The sequence below is a fragment of the Motacilla alba genome, chromosome 1A, assembly GCF_015832195.1.
Source record: "Motacilla alba alba isolate MOTALB_02 chromosome 1A, Motacilla_alba_V1.0_pri, whole genome shotgun sequence".
In the NCBI taxonomy this organism is placed as follows: Eukaryota; Metazoa; Chordata; class Aves; order Passeriformes; family Motacillidae; genus Motacilla; species Motacilla alba.
Genome location: NC_052031.1, coordinates 68,635,653 through 68,663,589, shown reverse-complemented (window position 1 = coordinate 68,663,589; position 27,937 = coordinate 68,635,653). Strand labels below are relative to the sequence as shown.

The following is a 27,937-nucleotide window of genomic DNA, read 5'->3' as shown; positions in this document are numbered from 1 at the left end:
TTGGTTTTTGTTTGTTTGTTTTGTGCATGAGAAATCAGCCTGTGCAGGTAAGACACTTATCTTAAGTCTAAGATAAATGTACATAACAGAGAACAAGAAACAAGCAACAAAAAAAAACCCCACACCCCCAAAAAAACCCAACCCAACACTTTGCAAGTGGCTTGAAAATTAAAATACACAAAACATACTAGCTAATTCTGAGCACATACACAGGCTTGCCCTGTTGCAAACACATCACTCACTCTGCAAGGAAAGGAATCTTCTAAAGAGAGAACTGGGTCAGTAGAACTGCAGTCCAGGCTTGTCACTTCAGCAATTTAAACACAAGTCAAGTTAGTGTTTAAACCCCAGGCTCTGACTCAAGGAATGAGAACAGATGCCATACTGAGAGAAATCAGACAAAGCCATTTTGGATGAGTTTATTTACTCCTCTTTTCAGTCTTACCTGATCTGCATTTCCCCAGAGTTTGATGCAAAAATTCAACAGAACAACCCAGTTCCAGTATGTGCCACAGAAACTAAGCTTTTCCTCATGAATATTTAAAGGCTGTAAATTATAGTCATTGGCATTGTTCACTTCATGCCAAAAAAAGCAAGTGTCACATTCCTTTCCCTTAACTTACTTGCTCTTTCTGTTGATAGGTCTACCTGGCTTCCATAGGTATATGATTTCAGGAACACTATCTTGTGTGTTAATATCACACAAGAACTTAATATCATAGTTCTACCCTGGAAAGATTCAAGCTGAATACAAAGGAGACAGGATAACACAACCTGGAACTGTCTTTTACTGTAATTAAAAGTGCCCAATAATGTTTATGATCCTTTCCCCTTAGCAGCTGCTGCCAGATTTAATGCTAATAAAAAAGCACATTTTGGAACAATGCTATTTTATTGCAATCCTCTTCATATTCCTGACCTTCACAAGAAGCTGAAGGCTGTTTAGTGGACTGAGAAAGGACAAATTGGTGTAACTCAAAGAACCAAACGCAATGTAAAGAGAAGGAGCACTCAGTCCCTGAAGTATGAGAGTGAAGGTCAAGGAGTCCATGAGCTAACCCCAGAAAAATGCAAGACATAAAATTCACTCCTGAGTATTGATGAAATTCTCATCTCCACCACAGGACTATGGTTTTATGTTACCTCATTCACCAGGCTGGTTTTTTTGTTGTTCTTTTTTTTTTTCTTAATTACTTCATGAATCATTTCATCTGAAGCCATTTTACACCTTTGCTGTGCCAACTTCTAAAGGAAATCAGAGAGGAGTCCCTGGAGAGCACTCATCTCCTTGAGATTGCCAACGCTCCTTTGTCACAGTGAAATCAGAAATACACTGAGTATTTTGTGGCTTGAGGCATTTGGTATTTTCATTTCTGGGATGAGAGATTTATGCAAATTTGTACACAATAACAGAGAACTTTGAAGCTTCTGAGATGTCCTTTCACAGCCAGAGGGTTGATGGGAATTTAGCATTTCCATTCAGCAGATTTCCCTTTCCTGTGTAAAGCATTACTTTCTCTCTTCCAAAATTTCATTTTGTGGAATTGCTATTAAAATCACATCCTTAAATAATAATAAAGGCCATTGTTACATCCCTGTTGGTGCTATTGGTTTAAACCACAGTTTCTCTTAGGGCAGAGTAGGGAGCTCAGCATGCTGAACACAGGGCTGTGTTACCTGAGGGATGTTGCTTTTGGCCCTCTCTTCCTGTGTCCTTCATAGAAAATGAGATTTACAGAGGAGGAAATTGGACAGCTGTCTCCAATTGAACTGCAATGAGATTTGAGGACCAATTTCCCATAAACCTGGAAAGCTGCAGTCAGGATCATGCCCTGGCACACAGGTAAATGAGAAATGCTATTCTGGCTGCTTCCTGCTACCCAGCGGTGGGCTAATGTGTTGGTTTGCTACTTTGTCATCTTGAAAGGCTAAACCATTTCATTTTTGGGTTGTTTTGGGGTTTTTTCCCCCCAATTTTATTCTAAGCTGAAATGACAAACCTCCTCATGGTTAAAACTGGCTTTGGGCAATCGGTTCCTGAATTAAGCTGCTTTTCTTTAGCCCATTTCTAATCTGTAAAGCCTTTCTTCTACTTCATTTACCTCTTCCCTTTCAAGCAGCATTCATATTTATACATCTGCCTTTTTTGGTCCTTTTTTTTTCCCTTCAGAATGTCTAATATTTGCAATTGTACCGAGACAAGCAGCCAGGAAAAATTTCTCCAGACAGAAGACCACAGAAAATTGGTTCTGTACACTTATGTGAATATCCAATTTATGTGAAAAGAAAGAGCTAAAAAAATGATAATGTTGTAGTAGTGAAGGTGTCTTTAGCACACCAGTTGGTCCTGAGAGAGCCTGCTCCACCAAGCCATACTTGTGCCGTAAATTATGGATAATCAGGAAGAGCAGAAGTGGCCAGAACTGGTTGGAGGGATGCACAAAAATACTTTTCAGTCTTACAGACCATCTCCAGCAGGGCACATTTGATACCAGCAAGGTGGCCAATGAATCTCCTTCCTTCACAGAAGAAACCCAAACCGATAATTCCACTCAGGAGCCAGTCTTACTCTTTGAAACATTTCTTGTTTTAAATGAACAAAATGGAAACACTTTAAGAGGTTTAACTTGGAACTCAGTTTCTAAAAAAAAGAGAGTTTTCAGATCACAGTGTACTATTAACATGCTAAGTGTCTTCCTGTATTCTGTTAAGAAAAGCCCCAAATCTCTCAATATCTATTAGAAGTAAGATCTTGTTTCCAGTGCCTGGAGAAGCAGTAGGTAATTACAAAACAGACAGAATAGCTGGAGGAAGATAAGAAAAATCATTATGTCACACAACCTTGAATTACATTGATTGCATACTGAAAACTACAGCGTTCAGTCTTCCCTCTTGTGAGGTCAATGCTAATGCTGCCATCCGCTGCACTTGGGAAAAGTTTTGTACAAAGGTTTACTTACTTGGCACTTGGGTCATCCTAAAGCACTTGTTAACGTCACATTAGTTATTAATGAGGTTTCTAATTAAGGTTTATATGGGCTCTATATAATCCTTTCTAACTTACAGTAGTGCTGGAGAAATTCACTAAAAAATTATGATTTCCCTTCCCCCAAATTACAGCCGGGGCAGGGAGAGGAGAGATATTTTTGTATCTATTCATGCATTAGATCTTTGCCTTGAAATTTGGAAGGTGCATGAAAGTTTCAAGGCAAAAGCATGAAAATGACAAAGCGAAAGGTTAATTAGACCCTTCCCTCCTTTCCTCCTCTGCAAATGTCTTCACGCCCCTCCTGTCTCACATTTTGGAGGACTTTTCACACTTAGCACTACTTAAATTTTCTGCCTAATTTTTTTTTTTTTTTAAGACGTCAGAAAGAAGAGAGAGACCAAAACCAGGCTTCAGCCCTACTACTGTTGGAAAAGAAAAACAGATTTACTGATTTTCCTTAGATACACCATGAACAGCCCATGCAGACCCTGACCCTGAGAGCACTCCATGGTTAGAGCAGGAGGAAGCAGAGCATCTTACCAGGGACACAAAGTACAGATTGACCCCAAAAAAGTGCCTCTGGGAAAGAATTGCAACACGTGGAGCTGGCATTGCTTCCAGTGGCATCTTTAGTGTGGATAAGCACTGCGATTTTGCTTCCAGAATTAACAATTTGGCAGCTTCCTTACGCAGAAAATTTAGTTAGGAATAAAGAATTTGCCATATGTTGGTTCTTTCAGGCAAGTGAAAATGAGCCAGCTGCAATTATAAGAGCTGGTGTCTCCTAAATTATTCCTTCTTTTTGGGGGATCTGAGTGGAATCTGGCTTGCAGGCCAGGAAGGATGTGCAAATAACTGAACTCAAAACTCAGGTGTGACAGTCGTATTTTCTAGAAAAATCCCTTTGCCCAGGATTTTTCTCTTGGGAAGCTGAGAAGCCTCAGATAAAAAAGGAAAACAATGTTATCTCATTTGCTTCTTCCGTGTTTTGCTGCTTTGGAATGTGTTTGGAGATTGTTTATCCAACAGGTGATTGTTTCACTGGTTTTATGTGAGTTGTTTTGACTTAATGGCCAATCAGGGTCAAGCTGTGTTGGGACTCTGGAAGGAGCCACGAGTTTTCATTATTATCTTTTTAGCCTTCTGTAAGTATCCTTTCGATATTCTTTAGTATGGTTTAGTATAATATTCTTTTCTATAATACAGTACCATAAAATAATAAATTAGCCTTCTGAGAACATGGAGTCAGATTCCCCATTCCTTCCTTCGTCTGGGAACCCCGCAAATACAAAACTCAGGTTCATCTTCCAGGCAGTCTCCAGAAAACCCTGCAGTAATTCCCCCTCACCATCAGGTAAATAACAGACTCCCAGGGGGATGGAACTTATATCCAACTTGTCATGTAAGTAGAGAATAATTAATTACACTCTTATTTACAGTTTGGCTGATAAGAGCATTAAATGGCAAGTAACTAGGAGAATTCCAAGGTGCTGAAATGTTTGCTCTCACCCACTCAACACATAAACACAAGGGGAATGAAATTAATTTGGCACTGACTTACATTATGATCCCTCACAGTAACGGGGCTTGGGTTTTGCAAAACAGATGCCTCCCTCCTGAAGCTGAAATCAAATTTTGTTGGTGCTCCACAAAGCAATAAAGTGTTCTAAATACATCAGCAGTCTTAGAAGTCATGAAACTCCAATTATCTCCTCTGAGATCTTATAGGACACCCATACATTATTCAGATGACAATCTGCGGTGTGTCCCAGATTTCATTTAATTTTTTCAGTTCAGAAACTGTTACTGGTCCAAAGCTCTGCTTGTATTTACAAACCCTAGCATGTACATCTGGTGGAAATCAGGAGAACGTTTACTTGCCCAGCTAATTACAAACCCTTTCTGACTTCTGAAGAGGGGAAAGAACTTTAAGGGGAAGTAGGAAAAAATAAAAAGGGTATAAACCAGGCATAAACCAGTTACAATATCCATGTCATGTTCACTTGCACCCTTGCTTAAAATTGCTGACTTCTGAAGAAAGAGGGGAAAGAACTTTAAGAGGAAGTAGGATAAAAAAAAAAAGGGGTATAAACCAGGCATAAACCAGTTACAATATCCATGTCATGTTCACTTGCTCCCTGCTTAAAATTTCGTTCTGGTAGAACCAGAACATCTGTCACAAGCCTCTTAATACCCCTCTGACAAGGTGAAGATAAAGTTGCATTAAGACCTCTGCATGTGCCAGTGAAATGTGTAAGCTGTTCTCATGCTCAGCAAAAAAATGAGGGCCCAAGATTTCAAATTGCAGTCATAAAAGTGAAATAAAAAGCAGAAAGGCAGAGAGAGAAAGAGAAGGAAGATGCTTTTATTTGAGCCATGAAAAAGTAATTCCCTGGGATTAGCATATTTTTATTTCCTTTGCATATTCTTTTCTGAATTAATTTCGCTGCATTTTGATAGTGATCTTAGAGAGTGAAAATAAATTGATGCCAAAAAAGTTATGCTAATGGGAATAAATGGCTTGAAGGCAGTAGAAAGGGATATATGGCCTCTTTCATAGGTTCCTACTTAATCCAGCTCCAAGGGCATTAGAGAGCAAATGTTGCTGCCTTCTTGTGGCAGTAGATAAGCCTGGCTGTGAGGCTCATCCCTAAAATCCAGGGGGGCTGTAAGAGGAGCAGCAGCTCCAGTGAGAAGGGCTCTTCCCAGAGGAAGTGTTTCACTCACACCTGCCAAGGAAAATCCAGGTTTCACTGGCCCAAATAAACCAAATACAGTTGTGTCTGCACACTGAGGTGTGATGACGGTCCAGGGCAGAGGCATAATGCAGGAGGGAAATTCTGCTTTTCCACAGAAAAGATACTTTTGTTTTGTTACCTACTTCTTGATTTTTATTTTTTTTAATGTTAACAAAGGGAAGAGCAACATAAGTGAGAAGGATTCCCATGGGCTAAATTATGATCAGGCTCAATTGAGTGACAGCTCTAGAAATCATAACCATCTGTGAGGTGTGTGTGGTACAGCAAACTCCCTCCCATAAACCCAGCAAGAAAAGCTACTTACACTTCTGTGTAAAGCAGGAGCAGATTGGCAGCTGAAATGGAAATATTCACATGGGTATTAACTATTATCATGTAGTGCTGGTGTGATTCAGTTTTGCAAAGAGAAAAACCACTCCTAGCCACCCAGTTTATTCAGGAAATATTTGTTTAAAATCATATTACCATAAGATTCAGCTATTACTTTAAGAAATTCCACAGTTTATGGGGTTTGATGTGTGCCTAATTATCAGTGTGTGAGCTTTTTCCCCCTGCTCATCCTATTTTATACATAAGTCTTACACCACATTATGAATAATAGAAATACCTACAGCAAGAACAACTTGAAATAAAACTTGAAATAAAAGCAATAAAAAAAGCAATGTATTATCCTGATTTGAAAAGGAATAGGACACCTGAACCAAAAATCTAGATTAGAAAATTGCCTGTGACAAAAAGCAAGAGAAGAAACAGAAATGTGAGCCACCCTCAAAAACCAGAGCAAGCAAACAATCCTAACCACATATTTCATCCACAAGCACAATCTGCTGACCCACTTCTCTGAAACTCAGGCACCAGAAATGGGTTGTATCCAGGAGGATTTCTGCCATCCACATCTCCAGCCCTGCCTGTTTCAAAGAGCTGTCGAGTCCATATCACACTACACTTCAAAGACAAATTTCAGCCTTTCAAAGGGTGCATAGCAATTTGGTTTTTTGTAAAACATTAGTAACAATAACAAAGAGAACAGAAAAAATATCATGGAGCCTGGTGAAACACAAATATTTTAGGAATATTACATTTAAAGAATACACAATATACATGACAAAAACCTCCAAAAATAAAATAATTTTAAAAATATTCAAAAAAAACCCAAAGAAATCTCCAAAACCCCACCTTTTTCTTTTGTTTAAAAGAACAACCACAACACTGTATTAGCAGAATCAAGTAAAACTATCCAGACTACTAAATGGAACCCAGCAAAGTATACAAACTGAAGCAATGTGGGTTCACTGTGTACTGTAAGAAGCATCTAGGTAGATATATCAATGAAAAAGAAAGCACCTTAAGGCTGATTTTACTGCTGGTGTTAATATTTCAGCTTGTGGGGAAGATGTTTTGCAAATGATTCTCATACAAATTCAAATCAGTTTTAGTAAGCAATTAAATGTAAAAGGAAACAATTCTATTGTGTCTCCTTCAGCTTAACATGAGATGTCTGTGCCACTTCCTACAGCACTTTTCATGGATTGGATAACACAAATCAAAAGATTTCCATGAAATATGACCAAGGGCTTGCCAAAATTAGTGACATTTTCTTAGCTACCTGTATGGAGGTTAACACAAGGAGTAGGACTCCACAGACAAAATACAATAACCAACACAAACAATTTGGAAAACCTCTATAGTCTCAGGAGACCCAAAGGCTGGAGGCTGATGGAATAAATTACCTCATTAGGTAATTATGGACTGTGCTCCAAGCCTTATGACTTACTGAGGATCCAACACAGATGATATTTCCTGTAGCCAGAGCTGGATAATCACACGGCTTTGTGTGTGCCCTAAAAGCCCCACTGTCTCCAAATCAGCAAGTGGAAGGTCTCTCATAAATATTTCTCTATTTCATCCATGTTTTCTTGGCTCAGCCTGCACCATGAGAAAGGGAAAGAGGACTGACTAGGTTTCAGGCTAGTTTTATCACTAACACTTCAGGGTGAAATCCTAACTCTGTGATGGCAGCTGAAATCAATTCTCGGCTTAAAACATAGGACTGATGCTTTAATATTCTCCTCCCATTAATGGTCTTCTGAATCTCTCTCAGAGCTTTGAAAACCGTAGTCTGAATTATTTCATTCAAAACTGCTGAAATTACCCAGAAGCTTTCATGGGTAAGAGACACTGCAATTCTTCTGATTTTTGCACCATAAAATCGTATGCAGCCCGCAAGGTGCATTTAAGAGATATGAACTTCAGTGATAGCATCCAAAGAGCCTAATGGGAGCTTCAAAATTATAGTGGAACCAGAGGCCAAGCAGGTTTCACTGTGATGGCTAATAATTATTACAAACACTGCTTGTAACAGCTGTGAAAGTTTAAAGTTGTCAGTTCTCAAAACATGATTTTCTCAAGCACAAAACCCCCACAAAGGGTTGTGCACTGCTAGAAAAACTGTACCCCTCATTTTTTCATATAATTTGCAAACAACTTTTAAATGAAATTTCATTTGAATGTCAATATTCAAGGATGACAGGTAATTTTCAATGCTACATTTTGTTTGTAGCAAAACAAACTCCAAATCCCTCTGCCTGTGCTGTCACACAGACAAGAAAAACCATCACAGGACAACCTGAGCTGTGAAGGAAGAGACTCCTGGGCATGGGGGCTGGCTGCTGCTAGAAAACCTGCATTTCTTTCATTCTCAGCTGAAACTCTTCAAAACTGGGGCAGCTGGTCTGAGCAAGCTGGAATCATGTTGTCTGGATGGAGATGACCGAGTGTGGAGGGTAAGTTACCCCACCTTAGCACCAATATGAAGCATCTGGGAGGTATAATCCCCTCCCCTGAGTATACAGCAAAACACACAGCTCATGCCCAGGCTATACCCATCTTTTTAAGGGATAATGTGAGGTGAGTCTCACCCCAGACAGATCTCAGCTGCAATGGCCAAGCCCCAAGAGCAGTTTGTCCTTCTGGGAGGTGCCAGCGTGGGCTGGTTGTCTGTAGCCCCACATTTCTCCTCACAGAGAAAAGCAAGGCACAATTCTTCCCAAGAATATTCTCATCTCATTTGCTGTGCCTGTGTTTGTGCCAAAGCAGAATGCAATATGGAGATTGTTTACCCAAAGTCATGGTGTTTTGTTTCCTGGGCCTGTCAGGGCCAAGTGTGTGTGTGTCAGGACTGTCAGGGGACAGTCACGAGATTTCTGTGCAGTTGTGTGCAGAGTTGAGTGCTTGGCAGATTCAGTTTAGATGCAATGTAATATAGTATAGAATATAATATAGTATAGTATAATAAAGAAATTAATTAGCCTTCTGATATCAATGGAGTCTTCCTCATCATTCCTCCTTCTTCAGGGCCTTCCCAGCACAGCCATAGTTATCCATCACTCCCAGGGCTCCTGCTGCAAGTGCAGCTGCCCTGCAGTGCCAAACCCTTTTAAAGTGGCTCTGCTGCCCAGTCTGATTCTGCTGCTGTGCCCCGGTGGCAGTGGTGCCACTCGGTGTAACAGGATGACACACGTGGAGGGGGTTTGGCCCTGTGCTTGCTGGCTGCGGGGCATGGAAACATCAGCAGAGGCTGCAGCTCAGCCGCAAGCTCAGCAGCTGAGGAACCTCATCCCCACAGCTCTGCTGCTCAGGGTGGCTGACCTGATTAGACTAAAAGCAGTTTACGCACAAGCAGCTGAGATGGAACCACTGCACCAACCAAAGGGCTGGGGAGCTCCTGCTGCCAGCACAGCACAGGGGAGCAGTCCCAGATCTGCTGCCTCGCCTGAGTGACCTCTGTCCCTCATGCCAGCAGAGCACTGGGTCACCCTGGTGCTGCTCTGCTTAACTCTCCAGTGACACCACTGCTGCAGGAATCCCCACAGAGCACCTTGAGCACTGCTCAGCCAGGCAGATCCGAGCTGAGCCTGCTGGTGCCCATCAGTTTTCTCTTAAAATAAAAAAACTGGAAACGAATCCAGAGGAGTTTGGATGTGAAGTCATGCCTCTTGTGTTCCATATGTAAGAGAGCAGTTTATTAATTTTTTGTTTCACTTTGTGTGATTGGAACAGATTAAATAATGCAAAAGCATGATCCTGAGGGTGCTGGGCTGGTCACTAATTTAGGGGACTACCCAAGCAAGGAAGGCTTACTTCTCCTAATTAAGACAGAGCGTGGTATTTAAAGACAGAGCATTTGCATTAAAACAGACAATTCAGAATTTTAAATACTGTTGAGTCTGAAATTATGATTGTTAATCTCTCCTCACATAACAATGTTCTGCTGACAGACATTGTAAATCACTTCCTTTTGCTCGCATTAGATGAACCCATCACTCAAAGTGCTCAATTATAAATCTGAATACAATTTAAAAGGTGAACTTTCTTTAATTTTACTAAGGGCAGAAGGGCAATGCTGATGGTGTAATACCAATGTTAATGCATTACTTATGACTGAAATTTAGTCTGTATTCAGTAAATTGCTCATTCCTGTGATCAGAGCAGGCAGCAATTTGCTTTCCTGGATTTTGTTCCCTTCCCTGCAAGTGCATTAGGTGTGTCATGGGCAGAAGGATAACCAGTTGTAAGCTGTCTGAAAAGGACATGTTAATGTATAATTAAAAACCACAACAAAATAGAAAATAAACTCAGAATATTCATTGCATAATCATGACAGGTTTAGAACCCGCAGGTTTACAAACTGCAATTAAACACAGATATGGAATCATTAAAACACTGCATCGTTAATTTTCATTTTCCTTTGGAAATGAGACATGTGGTTGTGATATTTTATGAAAATCCCTTTGCTAGGATTTTCTTCTCCTGAGAAGCTGAAGGACCTCAGCTTCAAGTGTAAACAATTTGTGATCTGCTGCTGTGGAATGCAGCAGGTGCTTTCTCGATTGGTCAGTGTGAGATGTTTCTACTTGCTGACCAATCGAGGAGGCAGCAGCTCTCGGACTCTCTAGGAGCCACAGAACTTTGTTATTCATTCCTTTCTATTCCTGTCTCGCCTTCTGATGAATCTTTCTCTCTGTTCTTTGTAATTTAGTTATAGTGTAATCTTTTTTAATGTAATATATATCATAATATAATAAACCAGCTTTCTGAAATGAAGTCAAAATCTCTCCTTCCCTTCACCAAGTCCTAACTGCCCTGAAGACCCATAGTAATAGAGACAGACATGAGCAGCTATGTGAACACCAGTGTGAATACTCTCTACCCCTCAGCTTCTTTAGGTGCCAGGATTTAATTATCCTTTGTCCCATGCTAATCTGCTGGGATGCTTCCACTTCAGCAGAAACTCCTATTAAAGTAAAAACCTAAAAATATCCACCTCCAGTGCAGAACTGCAGTTACCAAAAGAAAGTCAAGCAAGGTTTTACAGTAGCAATTGGTTTGCTGCCCAAGTGAATGCTTCCATTGCAGGTCACCTCATCTGCTTAATAATGGGAGATGCTTTGAATGTACTTCAATTCCAGACCCTATTTCAAGTGACAGCTGAGATGTACAGTCTTACTTAATGAAAAATCATTTCTAGAGGTGGCCAAAAAGGCAACTGAACTCCCACGGTTAAAAGTGATCTGGTCTTCACCAAAACTTTGGCCATTTTTACAGTCTGCCCTTGTCCCCCATTAACAAAGATGATCCAGGAAATGTGTTACAGGACACCAAAGGCAGCAGTCCCAGCACCCTCTCCTCACAAATTTCTTGGCTCCTGCCTTGCTGCTGCACCTCTGATTATGTTCGTGTGACATTAAGGAAACAAAACTGCTGGGTTTGTACAGAAACACCCAGGCAGATGTCTCTGAAGGCATTTTCACAAAAGGCTTGGAGCTCCCAGTCTTCTAAGATTATATCACAATATTTCTAAGACAAGCGACCACATATTTCTAAGGAAGTAATAATTTTTAATTTGGTGAGGGAAAGTTTATTATTAGATGTATTTATATTTTACAGTAGTGTATATTAAGCTGTATATATAATTCAGATAGACAAAAGTACCCAAATGTCTCACCTGAAAAGGTGAAGGTAGTGGGGGGAGAATAAAAATCAATTTTAAATGGAGGGGGAAAGGTTCATTAATAGATGTATTTCTATTTTACAGTAGTGTGTTGATTCAAGCTGTGTGTTGATTCTGCGCTGGTATCTCAGACCCAGCTGCTGGTGGTGCAGCCCAGCCCAAAGAAGTTATGGAGATACCTGCTGAGGGACATTCAAAAGCTGCCTGCACCCAGCTCTGGTGACCTCCAGAGGTCCTTTCCACCCTCAACCCTGCAGTGATTCTGTGAGCTGTAACCAGGACAAGGCTCTGGAACCCAGCGTAGCTACAGCCAGCTGAGCTGAAAGTCACAGGGTTTAGTTATTTTTGCTAAAAATCAGTGTAACCAGGCTGCTTTGGATGAAGTTCATTTGAATTCACAGTGTAGGTGACAAAGCTCAGTAATCGGCCCTTTTTTTTTTCCCTGAGAAATATGATCTCTATTTGAATAACAGCTATCTTCACTAAAATAGTCTTTTCATGTAATCACAGTCTTTTTGTGACTATTTAGCATTCCTCTGGAAGTTTTCTGTGGAGCCAAATGACTGCAAATGGTGTGTGCAGAGGAGCCTTTGCTTTGATTGTTACAAAGCTGCAATCCCGGGATGTTTACTGGAGAAACACCATTTACCAGGGAAGCTAAGAGCAAAATACTGGAGAAATGAGGTTACACAGGGCAGGTGAGGAGGCTGGGTGTGAGCCAAAGGGACCCGAGCAGGGTTAAGTGCAGATGGAGGAGATTCAGGGATGGCAAGTGAAGCAGAAAGGGAAGAAGTGGGCTGGAGAGGAAAGAGGCCAAGGAAACAATAGCGAGGGGGAAAAACACTGGAGAGGATAAATGGGAAAAATGGGATAGCATTTTATTCTTGGAAAAATACAGATCTCAGTCAATTGGAATTACTTGCAGATAACTTCAAGTGGTTGTTAGTTGTTGAATTTTCCTTGACTGACTGGCCCTGCCTCTTTTTTCGTTAGAGAGGGCTGAAAGCTTAGAACTGAAGTGCTCTTTCTGGAGAACAGAAATACCTGCTGGGAAGCTGCTTAGGCTTCTCTATCATAGCAAAAACCATAAAAATAATATTTGTCAGTCAATGCAAATTATTATTTCACTTGCAAAACCTTCTGAATACCCAACCTCTACAGTATTTTTTTGCACAGGATTAATAAAACATTCACACACTGCCCATTTAAAAAAAAATCATCTAGTATTTTAAGCCCTGAGGAGAAAGAAGAGGAAAAGATTAATCTTTTCACTTCTTTAGACATTTCTTTAAACTCTCCAACAAGCTGCTGCCTCAGAGGTATTCCTCCTCTCTCCTTCAAGTACAGTTTCACAAACTGGAAATCAGATTAGCTTGCAGTTTATCCATGGCTGTACAAATGGGTGCAGCTACAAAGCCAGGTGAGCTGTTCCGCCCTCTCCTTTCCCCCTACATGAGCTGCTGCAGGGGGGACAGGATGGAACAGGGACACCCCCAGGTCCAGTCCTGCAGGAACTGCTTCTGGTCTCTCAGCGAGGCTGGCTGAAGGGGCAAGGGAGCAACCCACTGTGCCACTGCCACGCTGTTTCCATAGTCCCCATGCTACAAGTCACCAAAATCTGACCCTTTCTGCATAAAGCAGCATCCACAGAGACTCCTCCATCACTGCCACAAACCTGGGGTTTATTATTTTAAATAATAATAAAAAAACCCCCATATTTGCTTAATCCCTCACAGTCAGAGTAGCAATATTTAAATTTATGAATTAGTGCTGGTCAGGGGACACATATTCAAAGTGTATCTTGCCTCTCAAACATGATGATTTATAGATTGATCTGACTGGTTGCTTTGACACAGTTCCTTTAACCATAACATCTTTCTGTTCCTCTCGTAGCTGAGATTTAGCATTGCAGGCTGTGTACATATGTTGGATAAGAACATAATCCTCAGCTCTGGGCATAGGAGCTCATGGTAAGAGGATGGCTCTGCATACAAATTGAGAGCACTGAGATGCAGAAAAAGAAAAATACACTAAACCCTAATATGCATATTATGAAGGCCTTCTGGCATCAGCAGAAATCATCAGTTATTTAGCTTGACATCTTTAGAAACAGAGGGACTAGAGAGAAAAAAAAAAGGAGAGAAAGAGAAAAAAAAAATTGATATGACCTTTAGTCCAACACTCCAAGTAAAGACTTTGGATAAATAAGCACACAGAAAGAATGTGCCAATATGCAGAGAGGAAGAGATAAATGTGACTAGACCATTTCTGCAGAGAAAAATCACAGCACTCCCATTTCACAGCCATTTCTGACAGCACAGAGATGGATTTATCAGGGGGCAGAAGGGGACACTCCTCTTCCCCTCTATTAGCCTTCTTAACTCAGCACGTGCATCCCTGGATGCAGGCACATCTCTGCAGTCCATCTGCTTCCCCTCACACAGGCTAGGGCTCCTCTCCTCATGCAAAAATTACATTCCATTACCATTGCAAAAATTCACCCTGGGCACCCAGCAGCTCCCAGCCAGCCTTCTCACAGTACTGAAGGGTGTAGGGTTCTGGACAAAACCAGAAAGATTTTGTCCAACCCCTGGACAAAACCTTTGTGCATCCTCTGGCAACTCCAGACTTTGTTCTTTAAACTTGCAAAAGACAAGAATAAAACCCCAACATGCTATGGGAAAGCAGAAGTGTGTATGAAGCTCCTGTACACACATGACACAGGAAATTCCTGTGTTAATAGCCTATAAGCTTTCCAAGTGATTAATACCAACTGAAATCATGCATTGAAATCGTGCTGCAGCCAAGGGGCTCTGCAGCAGAGCTGCTCCAGCCTGGAGCCTTGGGTGTGAGGGAATCTTGAGGTCTCCTCCTCACAGAATGACCAGGTTGGGAGAGACCTCAAAGATCATCAAGTCCAGCCCAGCCCCAACACCTCAACTGAACCCTGGCACCCAGTGCCACATCCAGGCTTTGTTAAACACACCCAGGGATGGTGACTCCACCACCTCCCCGGGCAGAACATTCCAGAACTTTATCACTCTTTCTGTAAAAATTTTTCCCTGATATCCAACCTGTATTTCCCTTGGTGCAGCTCGAGGCTGTGTGCTCTGGTTCTGTCAGTGCCTGGAGACAGAGCCCAGCCCCAGCTGAGCACAGGCACCTTTCAGGAGCTGCAGAGAGTGATGAGGGCACCCCTGAGTCTCCTTTTTTCCAGGCTGAGCACCCCCAGCTCCCTCAGGGTTCCTCTCAGGGTTCGTGCTCCCAGCCCCTCTCCAGCCCCGTGGCCTCCTCTGAACGTGCTCAGGTGCCTCAAGGTCCTCCACACCACCCTCCCTGGGCAGGGGAGGCCAGAGCTCAGTATAGCTAAGCCTGGCTTTGAAAAAGAGTTGGGATTAGAGGACCAAACTTTTTGAAACCACAGTGTGAGCAGAGCTGATGTGGCTCATCAGCTATTCATCCAAAATCCCATCTATCCATTTCCTTTCTGTTAAATACATAGTCCAGAGGTTTTTCCTTTCTCTCTGTAAACTCACCTGCTTCTGTGTAAGCTCTGCTCTCCAAGATATCCTCACTCTCTCTGCTGGCAACTTTTAGTTCACAAAATGATGAACACATTCTGCAGAATATTCTTTCTTTCCAAAATAAATTAAAACTGGCCTTGTAGGGTCTCCAGGGGAAAAGCATCCCTTTGCTGCTCTAACAGATGAAATTGTGAGATTTTTAAAATAGTGTTTTGAACTGTAAGATAGGTTTTTGTGTTAGTCACTGGAAGATCTGGCCTTATAAAGATACAAGAATAAGGCGTTTTTAGGGTGATGTTTCTTGTAAATCAGGGTTCACAGAAGAGGACTGGAAGATGCAAGGGCCATAGGACAATCACCATTTAGATGCTTTTTAAACTTGGGGAGGTTTTTTGTTTGGGTTTTTATGGGGGTTTTGTTGGGGTTTGGGGTTTCTTTTTTTATTTTTTGATGGTGGGAAAGGGGGAAGAGGGAAGTTTGGTTTTTTATGCTGTATCCTGTAGTTAAAAACCAGAAATCTGTATTCTAGCATGGACAAGTAAACAGTTAAAAGTATGAGCTAACATAACTTCAAGGAAAAAATCTGTGGGGGGAAAAAAAAGAATTCCTGAACTCATCCTCCCCTTCAGTGTTATAAATCATTAGAAATAAAATGCAGAGTCAGGCAACAGAAGCTGTAATCACAGCCCAAACTGTTCCTTTGGAGCTCATTAAGTGCATTGAGTCCCTGTAATCTTTTATTGATTTTAGGAACAGTGCTTCGGTTATCAATGCAAAAAATATAGGAGAAAATTTCCGAAAAGATTCCACATATTCCCTTGAGACATGGATTTCACCATCTTGATTTATACAAATTTTGGTAGCTGGGTGCAGCGATGACAGATCTGCTCCAGCACTGCCAGGACAGAGGCCAGTCCTACACCAAGAGCCTTTAACTCATATTGCTCCCAAAAAAATCCCCTCAGGGAGGTTTTAATGGTTTCCTGCATGCCTAAGAACAAAGCTTGTAAAATATATGAAGTCATAGTTCTCCTCCCAGAAGTGTAACTCAGAAGAGGAGGGGAAAAAATTGAGGGGAAAAATAAAAGAAAAAAAGGGAAAAAAGAAATCCAAAAACCTCCTTGAGAATTCTGAAGCTGTGAAGAGAATGTGCAGTGATGGCAGATACCCGCCTGACTCTGCAGAAAGCTTAAGTGATAATTAAGGTACATTCTAACACTGGCAGCTCTAAAAATGTTATCCTTGATATAATATTTAAAGCTCAAGCTTCAAGGCACTGATAAATGCAAGAAAACAAGCAGAGTTCAGCATAAAGCTTATGAGTATAACCCAGCATTTGAAATTCTACAAGGGAAGGTAGCTCAAATTATTTTAAAATGAATTTGCAAAACAGAACAGTCAGGTTAATAAAAATTTCATATTCTTTTGTGTCCCAATTCATGATCTTTAAAAGGACTTAATTGGCTGTCATTCCTCTCCTGCAGGCTGCTAAGAAGCTGTCCAGAGAGATGGTGGAATCTCCATCCTCAGAAATGCTCAGAACTGATCTGGACATGGCCCTGAGCCCCTGACCTACTTGGCCTCACTCTGAGCAGAGGCTCAGAGCAGATGCTCTCCAGACATCCCTTCCAGCCTAAATCACTCCACCACCCTAAACTGCTCCACGTGCCCCAGACCCTCTGAGATGCACACAGCCCCCTCCTCCCCACCACATTCTTTGCCCTTTTGATGACAACCAGGGGACAATCCTGAAGAGCCTGCCTTCTCAACACTCCCCCTGCAATCTCTTGCCTCCCCCCTTCCCCACGTGCTGCAGCTGCCCTCTACACCCTTCCAGCTATGCCATGGAGTGAGAAATACCAGCTTAAAGTCAGCTAGAAGGATAAACAAGTAGATACCTGTGATAGTCCAGTAGCTCTCCTATGCTTTAATGACATAACCAGAGCTCATTATGGAAATAAATCCCTCCCTCCAGGGAGGGGAGAAAGAAACAAAAATGTTTCAGATAAAAAAATGGAAATGCTCAGCAGATCACTTTTACTCACAGTACATATTGACATCAAGCAGCTGATCCCATGCAATCATTACAAGATATCATTACTAAAAGCCAATCTCCAAACAGGGCACGTCTTCATTAAAGATTAGCTACCAAATGCAGAAGGGATGCAAAAATAACCTTGCGCATAACTGGAACAGACAAAGCTGGCTAGATATGCTCTGGCACATTCCAAAATGCTTCTGCTTCTTTTCCATTTTATCTCCCAACCTCATCGTGTCCACGAACATGTTTTATTTGTGCTTGAAATAATGTCACCTGCAAGTATCCCAGTCACACCATCCTCCTGGGAAGGCACTGTGGCTCTGCTCCAGGCTGAACACGCATTCCAGAATTTGTTTCCTCCACCTGGACACCTACTGACATCCTGATTTGGGCTGTCCATCTCCTTGTGCAGTAACGCCTACCAGGAAAGCTGGTGTCTGACAGCTAGGCTGGGACTCAATGCACAGAGCTCAGTGCCCATACATCAACTTTTCTTATCTCAACCCATACTTTTTTTTTTCTGATTCTCCTCCCCATGCCACCAGTCAGGGTGACAGTGGTATTTGGTTGCCACAAGACTTTGCAAAAACTATTCTGCAAAGTTCAGTTCATTGGTGACTAAATATTTTTTTTTAAACCATCAAAGCCTAAACATTGTATTTTTAAAGAATATTTACAATATGAAGTAAATAATTATATAAATTCCATTTCAAGCTGTTGTGAAGCACTATAGTCAAAGAGCCAAAACTCTTTTTTTTATTTACTGCTATTGTCAATTCTTTTTGACAATGCAGCCTTCTAATCTTAAAGTTCTAAACAGAAACAGACAGTGCTTAGTTAATCTCTACAATCACTCTGCATGGACATCTAAGAACACATCCACTTTTCTTCATGAAAAGAATCCAAAGGGTTTGACTTCCCCATGAGTTCCTCCAAGCTCTCCTATCAATATGGAACTTGGAATCACTGGCTGTGCATTTGCCCACTAGAGAAGGATTATTCCGGGCACCAATCTTAATTTAATTATCAAATTTTGGTTCATTCCTTCATTTGAAATAAGCACATTTTGAACTGTTATTTCCATCTGCTTTATCACACCTATGGCAGTCTGCTGGTCTCTAGTTAGCTGCAAAGGTGTAAGTGGAAGTGTCTAGGAAATAATAGCTGTGTTCTGATTGCACCTGAGCTGAGCAGGATGACAGTTTGTGTTCTGAAACTCAAAGGCCTCAGATGGTCACTGGGTTTTGGTGTCACGATTAAAGAAGCAGGGAGCAGCCAGATTTTTCAGATCCAGACAAAGTACCTGATATTGACACAGAATTTGCTTTCCATTTATCACTGATATTTTTGCCCCGTGTGAGGAATGATGCATCTGACTCCATTGATATCAGGAGGTTAATTAATTACTTTATCATACTATATTATTCTGTATTATATTACCCTATATTACATTACATCTAAACTGAATCTGCACGAAGCACCCAACTCAACTGCCCAGAATCTCATGACTGTCCCCTGACAGTCCCGACACACACACACTTGGCCCTGACAGGCCAAGGAAACAAAACACCATGACTTTGGGTAAACAATCTCCACATTGCATTCTGCTTTGGCACAAACACAGGAGCAGCGAATGAGGTAAGAATTGGTCTGATCATTCTTTTCTCTGCTTCTCCCAAGTTCAGAGAATGTGAATCCCACATCCATGCAGCCATGTATCTGTGCTAATGCTGCAATGCCAGCAACAGGAGCTCTAGCATGAAATGTCCTCTAATGTGAGCTCTTGTTTGAGCAGAGGAAGAAACAAACAGAGGAAGAGAAAGAGGAGGCTGATGGCTCTGTCTGCAGAAAAGCACCCCAGAGCAGAATTAGTAAGTTCCTACACTGCGTTCAGCTGTGGATTGCAACACCCCATCTCCTGCCAGCACAGCTACCCCCTAAACAAGAAAATCGCTCAAGATTGATCTGATGGGGAGTCTCTTTGAGCTATCAGAGTCTCAGATGCTAAAAACCAAACCCATGCTGTTTGTGCCTCCAGCTAGTGCTGCTGGCACTGCAGCGAGCCCAGGGCCACCAGGCCGCCAGCGCTGGCTCCGCGCTGCGTGTCAGAGCCACATCCCCCGGCTGGGACTGCAGTCTGCCCACTGCAGCCTGCTCCAAAGCCCATTTAAAGCAGCATAAAAACATCCATTGACTTCACTTGGACTTTGGAGCCGTTCCCAGAAGCACAGTAGACTCTCTGATAGCTCCTAAGAATTAGAGGAAACCCGTCAGTTCTGGTTCCAGCTAACAGACATTGATGCTGCACATAAGCAACAGGTGAGGTGGCAAAGTCACTGTCCCTGTTCCCAGAGTGCCCCAATTTCAGTGAAATGCTGGCGACATCATTCTGTAGTTTTCATGATTTCCCCCCAGTGCTGCTACAGGAAACCTGATGGGGCTTCGAAGCCAATGGAGTCCTGAGTAAGTTTTCAAAAGGTTTGAAAATAAAAAAAAAGCCTTTTCAGCTTTTTTAACAAATTATTTTGCAATCCAACTGAGAAGCAGTTTTATACCAGAGATAATTTTGAAATACACTTAGATATTCACTGTGTATTCATTTCAGAAAACATCATAATTTTTCTTGTTGTATTTAATGACTGCTAGCAAATTATGTAAAATCCCATCCCATCTGCTTATTCCTTCACACAGCAAAATTAGAGGGCTTCATTCTACAGTCATTACTCACAGAAGGAGAGGCATTGATTTAATGGACTTCCCTGAAAAGGGATTACAGTATAGGATCCTCTGATATTGATTTTGTGACATCATCATCTTTTCCTCAGAAGCAGACACTGATGACTCAAGAAAATACCAGTACAAGATTAGGCAGGCAAGTTAGAGAAAGAAAATTATTTTTAAAACCCCCAAACCTCCTAATTTACAGTAAGTTGACTACAATAAAACATTAGCTGTGTTCTCTGTTTCAAATACAAGTTCTCTTTGAAAAAGGAAAATATCTGAGTGATGTTTCTCTTTCATCTCTTGCCCTGCTTACAGTCACTTTCATGAAACTATTGTGAGCTAGAGCATTTTTTTGTAGGTTAATGGCTTCTCTTTGAAGGGATTAAAGCCACATTGATTATTAATTATTTTTGATGTTTTAAACTGATGTAAACGTCCCGAAGCTCTGAAGAACAACATCCTGTAGCAATCAATACTGAATTTAAAAAAAGAACAAGTAACAAACAACAACAACCACCAAAACCCCTCTGCTCAGCTCCTGGGGGAAACAATTGTGACTTCTGTTTGGAAGGTATACCAGCCCTTGGAGAATACCAGCCACTGGCATATATGATAATCATTTCTAAGTTATCTAGAGCATCCTTATTTTGATGTGTCTATCTTCCAGACTCCAGGCAGAGTCTGCAGGTATTTTGCATACAGAACAAAGCTAGGCACAGCAGTGCTGAGCAAATAATAAATAAATTCATTTCATTGCTCTGGGAAAATGATCTTTTTTTTTTTTTTTTTCCTTAAATCTGCCTTGCAGTGCTTTAGGAAAACACTAATTAGCATTCTTTCCACGTGTTTTTGTCTTTTTCTCCCCAATTCTCTCTACTGTTCTTCACCACATGTCATAGATGTTGGGGTTTTGGGGGTGTGTGGGTTTTTCCAGTGTTTTGTTGGCTTTTTTCCCTTGCTCAAATTTAACATTTCCTCAGTGTTTGTAAGTGGAATGAAGCCATTCCTTCCCATTTAATAGATCAGCGAGGAGTGAAGATTTCCCGTGTTTAAATGACTTCCATATGAACAAATAGGAAACGATCCAGAAGAGCTGTGCTGCAGATAAAAGACAGAAAGCAAATTACACAAAGGGACCCAGACAACTGGGACTGTCTGCCTGCTCTGGGGGCTCCTCCAGCACTGAAGAACAACCCCTCCATGGCTGATTCTAGGGGATGTGACAAGGAAATTAGTGAAAGCCCTTAAACTTGAAGGAGTTGCTGATCAGATTGACAAATTAATGACAGGGACCTACCTCTCTTACCCCAAAGACTTGGCCTTCATGTGATATAGCTGGAAATCAACACAGCTGACCTGAGGACCTGCAGGTTTACAGCACACCAAGGAGCTGCAGCTGCTCAAACCCTTCTGACAAGGCAAGAAGGCCCTTGTCTCAACAAGAGAGAAAAGCGCTGAGGCCAAATCACTTCAACATCACAACTGTGCAGATTGGCAGGCAACCTTATCTGATTTTACAGAGAACTTAGAAAGGAATTTAGGATTTTTTATCCCCCAAGAGGTTCATATCTACCAAACAGCTACCTCATGTTAAATCTCTGGGCTGACATAGAATAATAGCTCAGAGTTGTTTACTTCTGTTATCTCCACTCAGCTCCTCTGAAGTGCTCAGTGCCTGTGCTTAAATACTATGCTCACATTTTGCCACCTCCAATGTGTCTTCTGTTCAAATATCCCACATATTCTCATGTCCATGCTACCACCTCAAGAGCAGCATACATAGAGCTTAAACCTTCTCCTGCCAACTCTCCTCCCTGTTGCTGTCAGCTGTGACACCAACTTCTTCATCACCCACGCTTACTGTAAATCATTTCTTCCCTAAATACCTGCATTCAACAAGGCAAACTGCAGAGCTTGCCACACTCATTCCAGCACAGCCCTGATGCACAGTGTTATCTTTCTGGCAAGCCAGACACCATGCATGTCATTTTATTTCTGGAACTCCCTCTAAAAGCCACTGTAATTTCCCAGCACAGGAATGAGGGGGTTCCAGAAATGGAATGCATCATGTTTGGCTTGCTGCAAAGATGGCAAACTCCTTCCCTAGGAGTTGCTCCCTTCACTGGCTGCCTTTCATTTGAGACTGCAGAGTGCTGAGAAAAGCAAGGTAACCTTTCTGTTTCGAGTATTTCCCATTCTCTGTTCATCTGTTATACTCCATATGTGGCAGCTAGCATATGTTGCCACATTTGTCTCAAAGATTTTTCCCCTTTTCAACTCTAGCTACATTGATAGAAATGTAATAAGAAAAAAAAAAAGGAAGTTAAAATTTCATGTGCAAAACATTTAATAAACCAGTCTCCATTTATATTAGTGCACTCATAGATACTGCAGTCTGTGTAAATATTTTAATTTCACAATATTCTTAATATTTATTAAAGTGGTTTTTTTTCTTCATGTTGCAACCAACTCAGTTTTGTATAAAGAATAGAATTTTTAAAACCTTGAGCAACAAAACTGGAATCACTAGTTTACTAGAAGATAAGAGTGCTCAGGATGACAATGCATACTTCCCCAATGAAAAAGGCAAATAATTTAAAAGAACACTTAGTATCAAAGTTGGCTATGAGTCTTTTAAGTTCTTCAGCAAATAGACCTGTTTCCAAAGGTTTATTGTTTGACATTTATTGTTCTGACTCATATGCCTAAGTGAAAAAAAAATGCTCCCTTCCCCGGAGCTGAGACTGTCTGGTAAAATAAGTCTCAAGATGGATTTACACAAGGCTCTGTTCAGTTTAGCATTCATTCTGAAGCTCTGTAAGGTCATTTCATGATCTGCCTGGATTGCTCTGTGTGGTGACAGCAGAAATGCAGAGATTAGTGGGATTCTCAAGTTCAGCCAGCACTGCCCAGGAGCCCTTTAATGAATTGCCACGGGATCAGCACAGGTAAGGCTGCATCCAGCACAGCCCATCCCAGCCTGGATGAGGGATCACCCTTGAGTGCAGCTTCTGACCGAGGTGATACAACCTAGAAATTGCCTTACTGACCCTGTGCAATCTGAGGCTGGGGCTCATAACTCCTGCAGGCATGAAAGATCTTTTCTCAACGCTCCACTGTCATTTCATCACGAGGAAATCTGCCAGAGGGTAATGGAAGACTCTCATTTCCCTGGCAGAGAGGGGTTTGCAAGTGCCTGCTGCAGTTCTGTAAACATGACTTGGCACAAGCAGCCTCTTCTTTGGCTTTGCCCTCCAGAATCACCCTGATCCAGATATTACCCATGAAAATGAAGAAATGAGAGAGGACCTGACTTGTAGTAGATTTGAGCCGAGGGTGACTGTTCCCTTTTTAAAAAGAAAATTCTTTGCTTTTCCTGGGAGGATGCTTTTTTCTCCCAGACAATCCCAGAGTAGTGGTGGGAAGAAAAGACTTTTACCTCTGGGCCTCTCCCATCATAAGGAACCCTTACATTTGTTTTACAAACAAAAATGAGCTGGCAAGGTAGGTTTGGGTCTTTCTTTCTTTTATTTTGACAACCACGAGGAAAGAAGACAAAACTTGTCTCAACAAGAGCTTCAGCCGCCATCTCTTGGAGAGAAAAGAGTTGCCAAAAGGACTCCATAACAAAATTCAAATTATGCATTCATTGCTTTTCCCAGCAGGAGGAAACAGCAGTGACACACTGGGGCTCTCAGCTGTGAAATCAGCCTCTCTTAAAAAGGTTTTTCCTGCAGGAAAAGGCAGCACCCTAATGGTGCTTCAGATTATTAACTGAAGATGTAGATATTCTTGAAAATTACACCAGTAGAAAGAGATTTCCTTTGCTGGGTAAGGATGAGTAAAGTCTTACAGAACCTCAGTTTCCTTGAATGTCTTGGTCCAGGTAAACCTGAGTTGAGAGTTCACTATGATGCCAAACTACAAAAACTGACGCAGTGCTGGACAAAATTCTGCCCTGCTAGACACAAAAAGTTGTCCTTGTAAGAGAAAGAAAGAGGGTGTTGCTGATTTAAATGAAGAGCATATTTAAGACTGATATTCAAAGACCTCAGACTCCTGGAAATAAGAGATGCATTCTTTTACTTACAGAAAATTTTCCTGAAGAGTGTCATCACTCCTATCTAGCCCCAGACATGGAAGCACTGTGACAACCACTTTTCTCATTATTTTCCTACTGAGAACCTTGCTCAGAACATCTTGGAGGTGGAACAGATGGTAAACAATGTCCCAGCACCAGGTTTGGCTTGTTCGAGATGCTTTTGTCTGCTAATTAAGCTTCACCTTCTACCCCGAAAATAATTCAAAAAAGCAACCTTAAAGCTCCCAGGTGCAAGCCACAAACAGCATGGGACATCTGACACATCAGGGACATCATCCAGAGCAGAACTTCAGCTGCCCAGAGCTCAGTCACGACTAAGGGAAGGTTGCTGGGTTGCAGTTAGAAAAGATGGGAAACATAACATCAGTCACTGGAATGAGGGAATGTGTCTACTTTCTATTCTTATTTATTTAGCTGAAGCACAGCTTTTCCTTTGGGCTGTGCTCAGCCCTGCCTTTGCCACGCCAAAATGAGATGATTACAGAGCAAGCTGCTGAAGACTCTGCCTTCCAGCCACCCTGACTGAAACAAACTAACAGAGAAGTCAGACCCACTGCAAAATAGCAATATTTTAAGAGATTCCTACAGCAGCAGGGTTGGAGTTTTCTCTGAAGCAACACCCACAGCCCTGCTCCTCTCACAAGTACTGTGAATCCATCCTGGTGCCTGAGCTCACACACAATGCCTTTCTTCTGCTAATTTCTAAATTAGCCATCACATAAAAAAACTGCTAAAGAAGGAGAATGGTAAAGGTTCAAGATCACATTGATGTATTTCCAGAAATAACACTATGCTCCTACCCTGGGGCACAGAAAGCATCCACATCACACTGGGAAAGAAGGAACTAAACCTTACTAGCCCACGGGCACCATATGAGACACATGGCATGCAGTGGGCAATGTCCCTGTTTGATCTCCTCTTGTCACTGACCCCTCAGCAGCCTCAGAGAGCATCAGGAGTTGGAATAAGCTAGCACTATTACTTCACACCATGAAATAATGACAATTGGAAGACAAGAGAAGAGAGGGGAAAATGTGCTTTGAGCAGCTTTATCACTTTGCAAAGTCTGCTGATGATTTTACAAATTGCCAGATGGGCATCAAGGCCACACCAAGCAGATTCAGCTTAGCAAGTGACATTTGGGCTGCTAACACTGAAACAGCAAGCACACAGACATCAGTTTTGCCTGTCTTCAGATTCATCAGTTCAATGCCACTGCTTTCTCAACGAGATTAACTCCCAGGTGAAGCCCCAGTTTAATAAATCGAGCCTGGTTAATCTTAGTATTGCTTCAACAGGTTGGTAGACCTAAACAGAGCTAAGCTGGGGAAAAGCCTTGTTTTGAAATGATTTCTTTTCAATTATTTGTCACTGAAAAAAAAATTACACTGATCTTGAAGAATATTCAGTGAATTTCAGGCTCAGGAAAATGGTTCTATTGTGGCGATCTGAAACAAGCACTGTTCTTGCTTCCCCAACTTCTCTCCAGTAACCAGATTTACTTTGACTGTCTCCTGAAGTCTCACTTCTTTTATTGTAGTGTTCAATACCAATGCAAAGATAACTAATTACAGTGGGCTTGCCATCCAACCAAAGTCATAATCCAGTCACACGGGGAGATACAGATGTACCTCTATGAATCTGCAGCTTTACCTTCTCTTACTCTACAAAATTCTGCTAATGCTCATCAGCTTTCTTTGTCCTGCCAGTCCCAGGTTTATTCAGCTGAGAAGTGATGCTTATTTTCCAACAGAATGAAAACCTGGGCCCTTGGCTACCTTCAAACCTTAACCAATTACTTCAGATTTACTATTTGTTTAATACAGATTTCAACTACCTATTTTCTGCTTTGCTTTACCACAGCAATGCTAGTTAAAAAAAAAAACAAAAAAACAAAAAGCAAAACCAACAACAAAACCAAAAAAAAATACAGCACATAAACACCTTTTTTTTTTTTTTTTTTAAAGCTAGGATATAGGGATATGTCCATTCTCTGATTGTGGGATAAAACAGCTACTTAAAACTGTGTGCACTGCTGTGTTCATGAAAAAACTAGAAACTTCATCTTTCTACTGGGCCATAACACCCAGAGACTTACCATCCTTTTAATTTTTTTTTAAACTACCACATTTCATGGAACAACATTTTTGTCTGTATATTAGCATTTTATCTTGCATAAATGTATGTTTCAGCAGTTATGAAAATGAGACAGCTGACAGTTGACTACTATATGTGAACAGATGCTGTGAAAGCTTCCCTTTAAATAGTTCTGTCAATGCAATGTCAATTTTAGAAGCGACACCACTGCTGTTCTAGGACACGATCCTGCAAACTCTTACTCGCACAGGGAGCCCTGATGATTTCCACAGAACATTTACATTTATAAGGCTCTGAAAGGTCAGGTCCTTAGCTGCAGAGCTGTGCTTAACTGCGACTGACAAATACACAACAAAGTTTCTAGCAGTGCTGAGCTCTGCTCTTTAGGGCAATGACATTTGCAGCCGGCAGTATTCACCTGGGCAGCACATGCATTTTCTTTTAGAAGTTACACGAAGCATATTAAACACCCTTAAGAAACCATGAAACGAGCTAGAGCCTAGCGATGAGAAACGCCCTGTGAAACCGAGCTCGCGGCACGAGGCGGAACTTTGAAAAATTAACCTGCCGGCAAGACGGGCTGAGGCTGAAACACAAAAAGAACTGCTCAGCTGTGCCACGACAAACCCAGCACCATCCAGCAGCCGCCTCTTTGTTAGCAGCATCCTCACCAGCGGAGTGTGCCGGGGGTGAAGGTGCGAGCGCTCCAAGGGAGCTGAAGGTGCTGAAGGACAGCGCAGCGCTCCCCAAAACGCCCAAAACCCGGCCGGTCAGTCCGGGGCGGGCAGAGCACGGGGCTCAGGGCCGGCCCCGCTCCCTCGGGCTGCCGGAGGGATGCGGGACACGGAGGGAGCGCATCCCGCCGCGGGGCACGGCGGCCAGGGCTGCTCCCCGCGCATCCCCGCGCAGCACAAAGCGGGGACAGCGCGGCGCAGCGCAGGCACACAAAGGCGGCGCGGAGGATGCTCCGGCCCCGCAGCCCTCCCCTTTCCCCGGCACCTACCTTCAGCAGCACAAAGAGCCAGAGCAGACAGGAGCGGGCCCCCGGGGCCCCCCGCCGGCGGCGGTCGGGCATCGGGGAGGACGGCGGCCGCGGCCTGCGGGGAAGGGGGGGCTGCTGCTCCTCTGCCCCCGGGACCCCCGGCTCTGCCCCCCGCCCTCCTCCGCTCGGCTCCGAGCCGTGCCCGGCAATGGCGAATTGCGGCAGCATCAGGCGGCCGGCGGCGGCGCCGACCTCCCCTCCGAGCGGCGCATCCTGCCGCCCCCCGCCCCTTTTATTTGGGGTTTGAGGCGGGGAGGGGAGGAGGAGGAGGAGGAGGGGGAGGAGAAGGAAGAGGAGGCGACGGCGGGTGCTGTCTCCCCTCCCAGGAGTTTGGGCGATCGCGCCGCTCGCCGGCTCCGGGAGCGGCAGCAGCCCCCGGCGGAAGGCGAGGGCTGGGAGGTGATGGAGATGATGGGAGATGGGAGCCGCCCTCGCCCCCGCACCGCCCTGCCCTGCCCCCGGCCCCCCTCTCCCCCAGCAGCTGCTCCACCGGCGGGCAAAAAGGCACCCTCACCGCCGCTCCCCATCATCCCCTCCCCGATGTCTTTTTTCCTGCCTCGCCGCGATCGGGGGACAGAAATGCCGCCAGCATCCCGGGGTATCTGCTGGGGCAGGGAAAGGAGCGGCTGGGAGGCGGCTGCTGGAGCTG

The 27,937-nt window shown here is 42.7% G+C and overlaps 1 protein-coding gene across 2 annotated transcripts in view; it reads right to left on the bottom strand.

The window, feature by feature from the left end:
- The window catches only part of PTPRO (protein tyrosine phosphatase receptor type O), a 144,762-nt gene extending 117,061 nt beyond the window's left edge, over positions 1–27,701 (bottom strand). For both annotated transcript variants that reach the window (XM_038154047.1, XM_038154048.1), the window contains exon 1: positions 27,250–27,701. In XM_038154047.1, the coding sequence (XP_038009975.1) occupies positions 27,250–27,456 (207 nt within the window). In that variant the 5' untranslated portion in view covers positions 27,457–27,701. The remainder of the gene's footprint in view (positions 1–27,249) is intronic.
- Positions 27,702–27,937: the final 236 nt, after the last annotated feature.